At 40.8% G+C, this 15,473-nt stretch overlaps 2 protein-coding genes across 2 annotated transcripts in view; one reads left to right on the forward strand and one right to left on the reverse strand.

Moving 5' to 3' along the window:
- The window catches only part of LOC112053018 (coactosin-like protein), a 31,666-nt gene extending 30,388 nt beyond the window's left edge, over positions 1–1,278 (forward strand). The window contains exon 5 of the mRNA XM_024092276.2: positions 205–1,278. Coding sequence (XP_023948044.1) covers positions 205–321 — 117 coding nt within the window. The 3' untranslated portion in view covers positions 322–1,278. The remainder of the gene's footprint in view (positions 1–204) is intronic.
- A 128-nt stretch (positions 1,279–1,406) lies between these two features.
- LOC112053015 (probable aminopeptidase NPEPL1) lies at positions 1,407–15,087 on the reverse strand. Its single transcript, XM_024092273.2, has 12 exons — positions 14,950–15,087; positions 13,860–14,023; positions 13,037–13,216; positions 12,351–12,522; positions 11,967–12,136; positions 9,705–9,932; positions 8,369–8,514; positions 7,861–7,925; positions 7,198–7,289; positions 6,389–6,565; positions 5,195–5,305; positions 1,407–3,931 (listed from the first exon to the last, which is right to left on the reverse strand). Exons 1-12 carry the CDS (start codon positions 15,014–15,016, stop codon positions 3,833–3,835), a joined length of 1,671 nt encoding a protein of 556 aa, XP_023948041.2. The 5' UTR covers positions 15,017–15,087; the 3' UTR covers positions 1,407–3,832.
- Between the last annotated feature and the right edge of the window lie 386 nt (positions 15,088–15,473).

The raw sequence follows: 15,473 nt of genomic DNA on the forward strand, positions 1-15,473 counted from the left end.
TTTGGCTAAAGAAAGTAGAGACTGAAATCAGAAATCGCCCGCCAAATTAAAAAAAATAATTTAAACAAATTATGAAAACGCATGTTTTTTAATTTGTTTTAAATGATTTTTTTATTTAGCGGGCGATTTCAGTTTCTACTTTCATTAGCCAAACTCTAGTCTATTATATTTTAATTTAATATGTAATAATTTTTCTTATTCCAGAATTTCGCAGTGGAGCTTCAATTGGAGAGCCAGTCTGAAATAGATATTGATCAATTCAAAGACGCCCTAAACAGGGCAGGCGGAGCCAATTACGGAACTGGAATCAGAGATTTATGAATTGAATAGAAAGATGAGGGCCTTCCCAAATATACGTTTTTAACAAAGCAATATTTCACTTTGGTAATCAATGAGTTCTCTTGTTGTAGGTAAATCATAACTTCTCGCCGAGATAATATTATCTCGAACAAAATACCTACATAAAAAAAATCTTAAAAAGATATATTTTGTCCTTCCATGAGGATTTGTGTCATTTTCATGTTCCAGTTTTCGTAAAGATTGTATTAAATGCCAATTCCATGATACAATTGTGACAAAAAACGCAAATAGCGAGAAAATTTTTGTAAGATGTACCTATTGCTTTGTTAAGATATATTTTGTGTGCAAGGTATTTTCATATTCAGGTCAAAAGTGGCATATTCAAAAAATTTTTAGTAGACTAAAGTAATCGTAAATGATTAAAAAAATTTTGTAATGTTTTATATTTATATCGTATAAATTGAAACTTCGATTTATATTTTGTATTAATATATTGTGTGACAATATATTTGTATTTAATATTTCTTGGCAGTAATCTGACTGAAAATCTTAGTCTTTGCTATTTTTTACTGCTGCATCTTGCCCTTAAAATAATATAACATTTTTTGTAGAGTAGTAACCTTGTTTCCAGTATAAATACTTTTTTATTTCTTATCAGTCAGCAACTAAATTGTTTTTTTTTACTATGAAGATATATATTTATTATTTTTATTGATTGTAAGATTACATTCATGGACTGATTTTTTTTTTAAATTATTAAAGATTAGTTTTAGTGGCAGGGTGCAATATTCATATTTAGAATGAGAATACCTTATTAATTGCGATGTTGCCATGTGTAAGGCGCAAAAGTGCATTTATTTTTTGTCCACATTTGTATACAAGCATTCGGATTTTACTTGCTTTTATACTTATACATTGACTAGTATTATATCACCCTACATAATTATTGAAAACAGGTAATAAAAATTAACCAAACAATGTTTTTGTTTTTTTTAAACCCATATCATCCTCTGATCATATTAAACACAAAACTTATTTTTCATCAATAACGAAACGGAAACGGTTTTAAGAAATGCAATAAAAATATTTAAAATAAAAAAAAACACTTTTGTGTTATCATAATTTTTATTAATCCACTGATTTACAGTTTATTGCTTATTTTAAATGCACTAAGTGGTAATGGTTGATTTCTTTAGAGCTTCTATTATCATGCAATATAAGAACTACGTTAATACAATACAACAGTGAAGGGAGCCAAATATTATTATTTATTACGTCACATCTATGTTTTCATTAGTCTTTTACATTAAGGCGTCTTTACACTATATATTATTTTACGCGAAATAAATAATTGCACAATACAATTGTATGTCTAGGGGTTGTATTCAAAGGCATTGATTGAACTGAAGACATCTTCTTTTCATCATTAATTCAGACACATTCAATTTGAATTGTGCAATCATATAAATGGCGAAATTATATTGAATGTATGTATTTATACACATGTGCCATTCTAAAATTTTGATTGAACCAAGTTCCTTCACTGGCAATTAGTGTGACATAATGGCTCCTTAAGCACCTTTTATAATAATTATGATTTAATGAACACGTGTTATTATGACTATGTCTACAATTATTATTATTTATATGCTCAATTACTTCATCTAGTTTAGTAAACTATTCTACTATTGTCTGATAAACGCTGTTAAAAATATATTTTGACCAGTATATCGTAATTTGTGGTTACAATACAAAGTTAATGAACTTTGTTATTAGATAAGATGTAAGTATAATAAATATAAACACATAAAAAATGCATTAAAATTAATATAAAAATCATTAATGTTAAAAAAGTGTATCCTTAATTAATTCTAAGACAACTGAATTGTAGTTATATTTAAGTTAAAATTTAACTAATATCCAGTTAAAATTCATGTTAAAATTTTCAACATAATTTCATAAGAAAATTTATACAGTAAGTTCATATCAGATGGTAAGGAGGAAAACGCACAAAAAAAAATATACATTAAAAAAATTAAATCAAGACATACATTAACTTTCTGTTTAAAATTGTTTACTGCATAAAACACGACATGACATCAGGACAGTTTTAATTTGTTCCATGTGTTAAATAACACAAAATTGGCATTCATGTGTGGTAAGTTACATTTGTCAAAAATGTCAAATATAATTACGTATATGTCTGTCTAGTAATTTTTCTTAATTTTTCCTTTCAAAAATATAAACTTTGGTTCAGCGGGAATCGAATTTAATACTGTTGTAATGCATATGGCGTCCTAAGTTTACATACTTTAATTGAAAAAAAAAGCTATAAAAATAACATTTTCGAGAAAAGAAATGACTTTAATTTTTATTAATATTAAGTTGAACACACTATTATCTTGGTACGATACTCTCAGTTGATGTTATATGGTATTAGTGTATTATTTATTTGTGAAAATGTGCTTTTTAGTGTTATTAATTTAACTTATTTTAGTTAAAATGAGGCAATTTTAATATTATATTAAACGACTTACTACTAACTTACTATTTTGTTACTTAATATTTTGATTTTTTTTAATATACTGCTAAACATATTACCTATACAGCGGGCTACACACTTTCAGTTTTAATTGTACGGTTTTTAAAAAATGTCTTTTTTTCTTTCATTGACCAGTCATCCTGTGATTGCTATCTCACCAGCAGGCTAAATTCAATAACTTTGCCGCATGTTACTTTTGACATATACAAAATTGAGATTGTATGTAACAAATGTCATCCGGTGTCAACTGACAATCTTTTGTGAATATCATACAGTATGTAGATGACATTTCTAAGTTAATTTGATGTTTATTTTAGTAGGTTGTTAATTTTGACCAAATTAGTGAATAGGACATCTGATGTTAAGCCTAAGATGGAAGCCATACTTAGGACTGCTTCTACGCGGCAACATACCGGAACGCTAACTCTTTTGACGGTACGTCTTTGCCGGTGACGTGGTAACTAGCCCCGGGCGATGTCTACCACCATACCAGACCTGAGCCAATTGAGAAACTATAAAGTAATTAATGCTGGATGCAGGTGGCTCAGGATGATGTTTGGAAGTCCCTACAAAATGATGATGATGATAAAAGTAATTAACTGGCCCGTGCTGGGAATTGAGACCTATCTGTTGAGAAACAGTACTACCGTCTGCGTCAGAGAGGTAACCAAAATAATATTTGATATAATGATATTCGAATTAGATTGTCAGTTTTGTCTGCACACGGATGTTATACCAGTCTGCCTAGTGGGAGTTTCCAATATTTTAGTACTGTTACTATCGCGTTGACGTAATCGCAAATTTATATGGAATTGAAACAGTCGTGCAGTAGATGGCAGTGTCACTAGATGGCGCTGTTTCAATTCCTTGGAAATTCGCGTTTACGCCACTAGGCTTTCTGAACGTTTCAACTGTTCAATGAACACTGAAGGTCTGGAGCCCGCCTGTCGGGCACGGCGGCGACGGCGGCGACGGCGGCGGGCGCAGTCGTCACTTGTTGGGCGACAGCGCCGCGAGCAGGCGGCTGCGCGTGTGCGCGCCGAACAGCACCGCCAGCAGCGCCACGCCGTAGCCCGTCGCGCGCTCGCCCTGCAACGGCACCACGTCATCATCATCATCAACCCATATTCGGTATGCTGAGCTCGAGTCTCTTCTCAGAAAGAGAGGTTTGGCCAATAGTCTACCACGCTGGCCCAATGCGGATTGGCAGACTTCACACACGCAGAGAATTATGAAAATTCTCCGGTATGCAGGTTTCTTCACGTTTTTCCTTCACCGTTTTGAGACACGTGATATTTAAATTCTTAAAATGCACACAACTGAAAAAGTTGGAGGTGCATGCCCCCGACCGTATTCGAATCCCTCCGGAATCGGAGGCAGAAGTCATATCCACTGGGCTATCACGGCTATACGGCTAGTTGTACAACAATTCCCGTCACCACGTGCTGACGGGAATTGTTATACAACTGCTGAAGATATGCCTACTCTACTTTAGATAAGTACGGCAGCCAATAGGCTAGTTGACTATTCTTTTTTAAATGCTTTTAAATTGTTTATTATCGTTCAACTAGATTGAAAAAAAAATTAAATTTATATTTTTTTGACAATACCAGCCAAAACGCCATGATGGTCTATATTTCAACTGTTTCATGATGTCACGTTAACAAATCCTATACTAACGGTTTGACAAAAATATTAGATAACAATGTGTGTTAGTTTGATGTTTAGTACATTAAGTAACACTATGACGTCACGAAATGGACGACAACGTTTTTGACAATTGGCAAATAATTTGACAAAATTTGAAAAATACATGATTGTGGAATTTGAACCGTGGTGGCTTTGTTAGCAGGTTTTAAGGTTCTTCAGTTGTCCAAACTCCAAATACCATACTTACCTATGGTAGGTATGTATTATGGCAGACTGACAATCTAACAATTTTCATAAAATAAGGTATGTTTTAATTTAACCATTTGACTCCTAAATGGACGACCGGTCGCCCATCGTATACGTTACGTGACATGTAAAAAAATATAAAGTAAACTAAGGGCAATAGGCGAGCACAGTATCATGCTCTGCGCGATAGAGGAATATAAAGATTTTTTAAATGGCTCACAACGGTGGATTAAAACCGCATTCCCTGACTGTCGGCTTCTACAACGCAGTCGGGCTTTTCGATAAAATACTCGCGGGCAGCGAATGGTTAAATTAAAAAAGAAAATATGTATGTGTCAAAGGTAAAGTATGTTTCAGTATAAATAAATTATTTGATTTTCAGTGTTAGTAAGGGATGATTTATCGTGTAGTTTATTGATGATTAATCATGTAGCATATCAATCAGTGTGTACGTACGCAGTGTGCGGGCGCGGCCATGTCGACGTGCAGCCACGCGCCAGGGAAGTCGAACCCGAGGTGCGCCAGGATGAACAGCCCCGCGCACGACGACTGCGCGTTGTTGCGGTCCTGCGACGACGACGGCATTGCATGCACGGTTCAAACGTCAACAACATTAAACAGGGTGCTCTGGAGCATTTCTCATAACTTTAAGGAAAATTAATTATATATGTCCAAAGAACATGTGTTATAAAAGAGTAAAAAATATATTTCTTTTGTAAATAGATCTTAAATTGTGTCCCTAATATCGCATCCTTATATTATGACCTAGCCAAACTTATTCATTGATAAATATCACAAAGTAGCTTACTAGTGAAGTGTGGAGTGCCAGTTGCAATATCTCGTCACGTCGAAACAGTCTTATCACTATGATTACATAGTTTAAAATGAAAGGAAAGTTAAAGGATGTATGTTACATGCATAGTCAAGAATCATTTAAATTACATTCTATAAAAACATAATGAACTCAACACCTTGAAGTTATGGGAAAAACTCCACAACATCCTGTATAATATAATACGCATGATTGAAAGTCAACGATAACGTAATGATAACAACACAAACGTGGCTCAACAACTCTGTTAGGCTCACTCCTTACAATGCCGAGCCAACTATTAAAAATTCTACTTGGTTGACATGCCCTGGTGTTAAAATAAACATCTTTCTTTCTATATTCAGTCACTCTTTGGTTCAGTTGTTAACCTATATAGATAGATCAGGCAATGCAATGGTTTGAGAAACCATGCTTCGAAGAGTATTGTACACTGTTTTTTTTTTTTTTTATTATTCTTTACAAGTTAGCCCTTGACTGCAATCTCACCTGATGGTAAGTGATGATGCAGTCTAAGATGGAAGCGGGCTAACTTGTTAGGAGGAGGACGAAAATCCACACCCCTTTCGGTTTCTACACGGCATCGTACCGGTACGCTAAATCGCTTGGCGGTACGTCTTTGCCGGTAGGGTGGTAACTATCCACGGCCGAAGCCTCCCACCAGCCAAAATGTTGTTCCTGATCCTTATCATTGGTTTGTGGATTGTTGTTGGCCAAGTTAGAAATCCTCCTGTAAGACCTGGCCTGCAATGGGCCATTTAAAACTGGTCCTATACAGTTACAAGGCCGGAGTTCACGTCGACACTACTGTATACACTCACAGCGACACTGTTCTTCATGTCGGCTACCACGCTGCTGAACTCCGAGAAGTGCAGCTCCGGCGCGAACGGCAGCGCGTGCGCCAGGTCGCCCGACACCAGGCCGGAGCTCACGCAGAGCCGCTCCAGGCGCGCCGAGTTGGATATGATCGCCGCGTGGTATTTGCCTGTTGCAGTCCCCTGAAAATCATAAATCAAGGTCAACCGAGAGACAAAGTGTTGCATGTTCCTCAATTACGGGTGGTATTTGATGACTTGAGCTCAGTTGTTTGTTATGCAGCGTGGACACCGTCACGCTGCCAGGCGTGTTAGTTATTTTGTGCAATAATGTTTTGTGTTGTAATTTTTGATCATAAATTGTTTAGTGTGGGCATGGAGAACATGTTGGGCAGGGAAGTTGAGTGAGCATTCTGAAACTTACTCTTCCAAGGTCACAAGTCCTGTTCGAGGTGTTTCCTCTACCACAAAATAATGGTACAATCACTGTTGCTGCTATCTATCACGTCACAAAATATCTACGTAAAAAACTTAGGAACGGAGTTTTATAGTAAAAAAGTTTTAAGCATGTTTATTGTAGATGGCCTTCTTGACAACAACATTGGCAATTTTTAACAGATATTTTATAATGCGTTTTAAATCAGACCTTAATAAACATTTGGAATAAATTCTCTCATAAGTTAAGCTGTGTGCCAGCACACCGCTTGCATCATGTCTATGTGGTTTATTATTACTTCAAAGGCAGTCAAATAATGTGACAAAACACTGATACTGAAAGAGTATCACTTATCTAATAGTATCAATAATGTCCTCACCTGTGCACCGGTGAGTGTGGCGACGTCCACGATGGTGTCCGCCTTTAGGTCCCGCTGAGCGAACACGACGCCGTCACTTAGCACCAAACGACCTGCACATAATGTTATTTGTAATTCCGGAGCTGTATAGCCCAGGATCTGTAGAACATTTTTACAATTGATTACTGTCAAGTTAATTTTCCGTGAGTAACTTCATCTTGATGAAACGCTCAACTTTTTTATTTAGGAAAATTAGCCAACTGTGTTGTGTTACCAGGTAATAAAAATTTCCGAGCATCGAAACGAGGTAACGTACCACGCAATTTGTAGGACATTGTGACTGTTAAGTTGTATAACTATTAATTAAGCAACAGTAAAATAAACAGCTGGTTACACCATAAACTGTTTGATGATGATGATATAGCATTAAATTAGATGGCAAATTGACCAGTTCAAAGTTGGTTGAATGAATTGAATGAATGAAATGCTACCTTTTCATGAAAGAAGTCCTGCGGCTAAGACCTGAACTAAAATTGACAGTGCCTTACACAAATGATAATAAGACCGCCATTACCAAATGACAATGAGCGCCATTAAGACATTTGCGGCGCGTCTGAGGGACTTCTTTCATGAAAAAGACTATACTTTGTTAGTATACTTTACTTGAAATTAATAATATTCTACCTTCAGCATCTGTATTGTTAATTTCGACAGTACGCCCCGAGTACAGTTGGTGGATGTCGTCGGGTCTGTAAAACGAAATTGAATCTGTTACTTTACACTATCTTAAGTTTTAAGTTTCAAATAAGTTTCGTCATAGTAAAGATTGCTAAGGTTCTGAAGTAAGTTTAGCCATTAAGGGATCCAGAAACATCAAAGTGGCTCAAATTAATTAGCTCTTTCTTCTTTGTTCATTTTTGCTTTCTTTATTTATTTATTTTTTGTGTTAATTGTAGTTTATATTGTTTTATAGTGTGTTTTTTTTTCCGCTTATATCCTAGGTATTTCTTTGTCTATTGTACAAGCCAGTTATTGATGTTTCATTTTTAAATCTGTATTTCCAGTATATCTATTTTGTAAATTATTTTGTGTGCATAAATTTTGTTGGCCTGTCTAAATAAATAGATTAAGGCCAGAACAACAGACTTTTAAGCTCGACACAACACAGTACACCATGTCTGCACACAGTTACCTGGTGGAGTGCGGCCCCACAGAGTTCTCAGCCAGACACAGCACGGCGTGCAGGTTGATGGAGGGCTTGGCCTTCACCAGCGCGCCGAAGGCCGCCAGCACGGCCGCCGCGCCGCCGCAGTCGCCCTTCATGCCCACCATGGAGGCCTGTACATGTTAGGACTCAGCTCAGTGATCGTCGTCATCAACCCGAATTTCGAAAACCCGAAAACATTCGGCTCACTGCTGAGCTCGAGTCTCCTCTCAGAATGAGACGGGTAAGGCCAATAGTCCATCACGCTGGCCCAATGTGGATTGGCAGACTTCACACACACAGAGAATTAAGATAATTCCCTGGTAAGCAGGTTTCCTCACGAAAGAAAGAAAGAAAGAAAGAAAATATATTTATTACTACATTGTTTTCCTTCACTGATTGAGACACGTGATATTTCTTAAATTTCTTAAAATGCACACAACTGAAAAATTGGAGGTGCATGCCCTGGAACGGATTCGAACCCACACCCTCTGGAATCTGAGGCAGAGGTCATATCCACTGGGCTATCACGCTCTGTGATGCAGACATACAATTAAACACATCACATCACTAACAACCCATTCTGGACTCACTGTTAAGCACGAGTCTCCTCTCAGAATCCCTCATTCTGGGTTAGACTAATAGTCCACCACGCTGACCCAATGCAGATAAGCAGACTTCACACACATAGCAAATTAAGCAAATTCTCAGGTATACCAGTTTCAACCATCTTGCGATGTTATTCCTTCACTAAAAGTGACATCTTAGTGAGCTAAAGATTTAGTTTTATTGGACTAAATCTTAATATGACAATAATATATTACAAGTTTAATTAATCAGTCGCATAAGTAGTCTAGATTGTAATTTTACTTCAACCTTATTGGTACTTTACTGGGGGTTTGTGGTTGTTAGTTTTATCTTTGTTTTAAAATAATTATTATTATTAGGTGTGGAATGACTAGTGATTTATAACCTCACTAGCTGACGCCGCGCGGTTTCACCCACGTTGTTCCTGTTCCCGTAGGAATATGGGGATAATATATAGCCTATAGCCTTCCTCGATAAATGGGCTATCTAACACTGAAAGAATTTTTCAAATCGGACCAGTAGTTCCTGAGATTAGCGCGTTCAATCAAACAAACAAACAAATTCTTCAGCTTTATAATATTAGTATAGATTTTTAATTTGTTTGTTGGTAAACCATACCCATCAAGAAAGGCTGTAAAGGTTAAGTTGATCCAAATAAAGCAAACGATTATTATTATCGGTACTATAACACAAATAAATATAACAACAGTGTCAGATGATGTTAGTATCATCTTACCCGTGCCTTGATACTGAGGCCGCCGGTGTCGTAGACGATACCCTTGCCGACCCACGCGACCGTCTCCGTCGCACCCGCGGCGCTGTACGAGAGAGCGACAAGGGCGGGCGGCTTCACCGACGCCCTGCCCACGCCGTAGATGCCGCCCATGCCGCGCTCCTTCAGCTCCTCGCCGCGGATGATCGTGGGCTCCGCTATGTCCAGCTCCTTTGCTACTTTGCATGCTTCCTGGATAACAAAATAATTTATATAAGACTAGTAGACGCGGCGCGGTTTCACCCGCGTGCTTCCCGATCCCGCAATAATACAGGGATAAAATATAGTGTCATACTTGCCTGCTTAAAAATTAAAAATAAATTGTAATTATTCTAAACGGAAATCCAAATAGAGATTTATTCACCTTTATTATTATTAATATTCAAAAATCTATAAAAGGGACCCGTGTGTGGTCTTGGGGGCTTTTTACTATCTCGGACTCCTGATGTATTTTTGGTCGAAGTTTGGCTGTTGTGTAAATCAAATACATGTTATTTAACGTAGTTTCTGTTACGAACGTAATCAGCACAGAGGTTTGAATTGGTGAGCTATTGTTCAATTTATTATTTTGATTAGGGTAGAATGGTTAAGATTAATGATGAGTTTAGGAATGGGTTAACATAGTAAGGTAAAATAAGGAAATAAAATATGTAATGTGTTGGTCTTTAGTATTTTCTTTTCAATAGCCTAAAGCCTTCCTCGATAAATGGGCTACCTAACACTGTAAGAATTTTCCAAATCGGACCAGTAGTTCCTGAGATTTACGTCATACCTCGATGAACGCGTCCACGTCCATGACGTTGGCGGGCGTGTCGGTGATGCGCGCCGCGAGCCGCGTCGCGTCCGCCACGTCCTGCAGCGTGCTCAGCTCCTCCGTGTGATGTGACGTCATACCTCGATGAACGCGTCCACGTCCATGACGTTGGCGGGCGTGTCGGTGATGCGCGCCGCGAGCCGCGTCGCGTCCGCCACGTCCTGCAGCGTGCTCAGCTCCTCCGTGTGATGTGACGTCATACCTCGATGAACGCGTCCACGTCCATGACGTTGGCGGGCGTGTCGGTGATGCGCGCCGCGAGCCGCGTCGCGTCCGCCACGTCCTGCAGCGTGCTCAGCTCCTCCGTGTGATGTGACGTCATACCTCGATGAACGCGTCCACGTCCATGACGTTGGCGGGCGTGTCGGTGATGCGCGCCGCGAGCCGCGTCGCGTCCGCCACGTCCTGCAGCGTGCTCAGCTCCTCCGTGTGATGTGACGTCATACCTCGATGAACGCGTCCACGTCCATGACGTTGGCGGGCGTGTCGGTGATGCGCGCCGCGAGCCGCGTCGCGTCCGCCACGTCCTGCAGCGTGCTCAGCTCCTCCGTGTGATGTGACGTCATACCTCGATGAACGCGTCCACGTCCATGACGTTGGCGGGCGTGTCGGTGATGCGCGCCGCGAGCCGCGTCGCGTCTGCCACGTGCTCAGCTCCTCCGTGTGATGTGACGTCATACCTCGATGAACGCGTCCACGTCCATGACGTTGGCGGGCGTGTCGGTGATGCGCGCCGCGAGCCGCGTCGCGTTTGCCACGTCCTGCAGCGTGCTCAGCTCCTCCGTGTGATGTGACGTCATACCTCGATGAACGCGTCCACGTCCATGACGTTGGCGGGCGTGTCGGTGATGCGCGCCGCGAGCCGCGTCGCGTCCGCCACGTCCTGCAGCGTGCTCAGCTCCTCCGTGTGATGTGACGTCATACCTCGATGAACGCGTCCACGTCCATGACGTTGGCGGGCGTGTCGGTGATGCGCGCCGCGAGCCGCGTCGCGTCCGCCACGTCCTGCAGCGTGCTCAGCTCCTCCGTGTGATGTGACGTCATACCTCGATGAACGCGTCCACGTCCATGACGTTGGCGGGCGTGTCGGTGATGCGCGCCGCGAGCCGCGTCGCGTCCGCCACGTCCTGCAGCGTGCTCAGCTCCTCCGTGTGATGTGACGTCATACCTCGATGAACGCGTCCACGTCCATGACGTTGGCGGGCGTGTCGGTGATGCGCGCCGCGAGCCGCGTCGCGTCCGCCACGTCCTGCAGCGTGCTCAGCTCCCCCGTGTGATGTGACGTCATACCTCGATGAACGCGTCCACGTCCATGACGTTGGCGGGCGTGTCGGTGATGCGCGCCGCGAGCCGCGTCGCGTCCGCCACGTCCTGCAGCGTGCTCAGCTCCTCCGTGTGATGTGACGTCATACCTCGATGAACGCGTCCACGTCCATGACGTTGGCGGGCGTGTCGGTGATGCGCGCCGCGAGCCGCGTCGCGTCCGCCACGTCCTGCAGCGTGCTCAGCTCCTCCGTGGACAGCGTGCTCTCCAGCAGCTCGGGCTCCAGCGGGCCCAGGCCCTCCTCCTCCGAGTCGCCCTCTGGAAGGTTTGGTTCATGTTACAACTTTTGATGTCAAATAAAGATGTTATTTACCACAACCTTAAAATCGAGAACGTCGACAACATGATTAAAAAAATGTCTCAAGCTCACCATCACGTAAACGTCGAGGCAACCAGGTACTCGTCGTTAGTTAGATGACCATTTGAGTTAGTGTTTAGTGACTAGTGATAGGGCCCCGAGTACAGTACTGACCGTCCTGTGAGAGGTGTATCTCCACAGTGAGCGTGCTGCGCGCGCCGGGGGGCGGGGCGGGCGGAGAGAGGCTGGCGGGCAGCGGGCCGGGTCCCGAGCGCGCGCTGTACAGCGGCACGGCGCGCGCTATGGCCACGGCACTCGCGAGCACGTCACGCTTGCGGCACACCAGCTACAATGAAAGGAAACCTTTATTATCATTGAAATCACCAGTTATATCTAGATTATATTAACCTAACATCTCTACAAATTCACACTGTGCAAGTGAAGAGTCAGGCTGGTGAATAGTCTACAGATAAAATAAAAAATAATATTATTACAACTACAGATGACGTTTTAATGAAGCCTCCTTCATTAAAACGTCATCTATAGTCTGGCAAGTTTGTTGATGACACTCCCATGATATGTGGGCGACAGGGAAGTGAAGTGCATCAGTCGTGGGTTTTACATTCTTCACAACACGCCCCCCGGCCTGCGCGGACCATCGGGAGTGTTATGAACGTAATTGCCAAGCTATAGAATCTGTTTCTGTCACTGAATACAAAGAATGCAACAACTGCAAAAAAAAATACAAAACAATTCAGATAAGTATTCAACTTTTGCTTAATCTCCTACAAAACTGATAGTCACTGATGTAAGTTAGCTGGCATTGTTAGTCTCTACTTTGTGAGGTATGGAAGACTTACCACAACAAACTCTTCACTGGATGAGCGTACACCGGAGCGCACGAGCTTGGAGAGCGCGTGCGAGCGCGCGGGGGCGGCGTGACGCGAGCGGCGCGGGGGCAGCACGCCCAGCGCGGCGGCGCGCGGCCACAGCTCGCACAGTTCGCCCGGCGATGCCACAGTGATGCCGCGCCGCCATGCCTGAGCACACAATATTACAATAGACATTTCACAGTATTGAATCGATAACAGGGACAAGGAAAAAAGAATAAAAAATTTGTAGGGAGTCAAGAAGACGGCCCAGGAACACCCAAAGAGCAAGTACCGGGTCCATCCTCCCACTGAATTAGCCCGTATGACTGTGAACTGGGTAATTGCAATTCCACAGTATTGAACAAAAAAGTTCAATATAGATCCTTTCTTTTTTTTAGACTCTCACTATCAATTTCACTTTAAACAATCATTATATTATTAATGTTTCTTGTTGTCATTGTTGGTATATCAATTAATAAATACATAAATAAATTATATAAGGCAAACAAGATATCCAGTGGACATGACCTCTGCCTTAATTTCTGACGGCGTAAGTTCGAATCTGTTATGTGCATTTTAAGAAATTAAATATCATGTGTCTCAAACAATTAAGGAAAAACATTGTGAGGAAACTGACACACTTGAGAAATTGCTTAATTCTCTATGTGTGTGAAGTCTGCCAATTTGTACTGGGCTGTTGTGGTGGATTATTAACCAAACCTAAGCCCTCATACTGTGAGGAGACTAATGTTCAACAGTGAGCATATGCGTTGTCAATGAAGAAAAAATAATTTTATATTAAAATGGTTACCTCTTCAGAAACTCTGGGCTCAAGTTTGCACCGGACGTCCTGCCAGGTCAGGGCGTTGAGGTGGGCCGCCTGACCCACAAACAGGACAGGCTTCTGATCCGGATCTGAGGCACTCAGGCCCCATTTGAACTTTATGCTTACTGGTGACTGAGACATTCTCCTAACTAGAACACAACAAATTAATAACATAAAAAGTTTGGGTTAGATTTCTAGGTCAGTTATTGAGCTTTGCTCACTTTTTAATATTCAGTAAAAGTTATCAGCCCAGAGTAGGGAAGTTGGTTACAGCCCAGTGTTACACACCTGTACCTCTGTGAGAATGTTAAGTCCTCAGTCCCTACCTATCATTAACATTTTAATAGATTGACTAAGAAAAATGCCCTCACCATGTTACAGATAATATAGGATCCAATTTATTCTACTAACAACTAACAGACTAAATGCAGACTGTGAAATGTAATTGTGGGCCCGCAATCCAGATTTTTCCCCATAGATAGGTTCTACTAAATATTAACCTAAGCCTGCCAATGTGCATTGGACTAGCATGGTACGTCTAAACTCTGTCTCTATAGTGATTATAACCGGCTATTATCAGCCGGCTATAATCACTATAGAGATGGGGTATGAGATGGGGATGGAGTGACTCCAGTGGGGACCAGCACCAAATGGGCCGACATACAACGGCCAACCTTTAGTGGCCAAGTGCGGAAAAGGCCCAGGAAAGAATATGAAGGTAGAGGTATTTTTGCTTGGTTTAGTTTATTCATATCCTTTGGTTATACTTAGTAACAAATAAATTTATTAAAGTATTTTGATGTCCCAGTGTGTATATACTTAAGGTACAAAAACCAAAAATCATAAACCTATCTTTTGGCTCTGCTGTAGTAGGTATGAAGAAAAAAAATTTACATAGTTGAAGGCATGCATATATATATTATATAAAAGCTATGTAATAATAAATTCTCGTGTGTGTCATCTCAGCGGAATAAGTTTAATGCAATATAACCTCCACATGAAAATCCACGAACATGCAATCATTAGGCGGAAAATATCAATTTAAACGAAATATAACTTCGTGGAGGTCATTCACCTGCATAGTTCACTGCAAGTCGATAAAACGCAGTAGCATTGCACGGTACCAGTTTAACTATCAACATTATTACTTACATAACTACGTGTCAATAATAAAAACAAACTGGGTGAAAATAATAACCGGTAACTTTTAAATTCACTTACCAAGTTAAGTCGATATCCACCTACTTTTCAGTAATCTAATGCACCGACAAATTGTTATCTGGACAACATTGACATCGCATTTAGATGGTTGATTAATTGGCGACTTTTTATATTATACTTTCGTGAAGAAAGTACCAGCTTTCTTTTCAATTATAAATTAGATTTTCGATTTTATGATTGCCAACTGAACTTGCCAAATCATTCTGCTGTCAAGTGTTAATTGACATCATTTCTTTTTTCTATCTGTGCCTGCTGTCATTTGACGTTTGGCAACAGTTAACAAATAATGGTCGTTTAGCAATTATACATGCACATTATGTAATAGACTTCCGGAATTGAATGTTGAATTTTTTGAAGACCAAACCTTCGCAAACAATA

This window comes from Bicyclus anynana, chromosome 2 (genome assembly GCF_947172395.1).
Source record: "Bicyclus anynana chromosome 2, ilBicAnyn1.1, whole genome shotgun sequence".
Taxonomy (NCBI): Eukaryota; Metazoa; Arthropoda; class Insecta; order Lepidoptera; family Nymphalidae; genus Bicyclus; species Bicyclus anynana.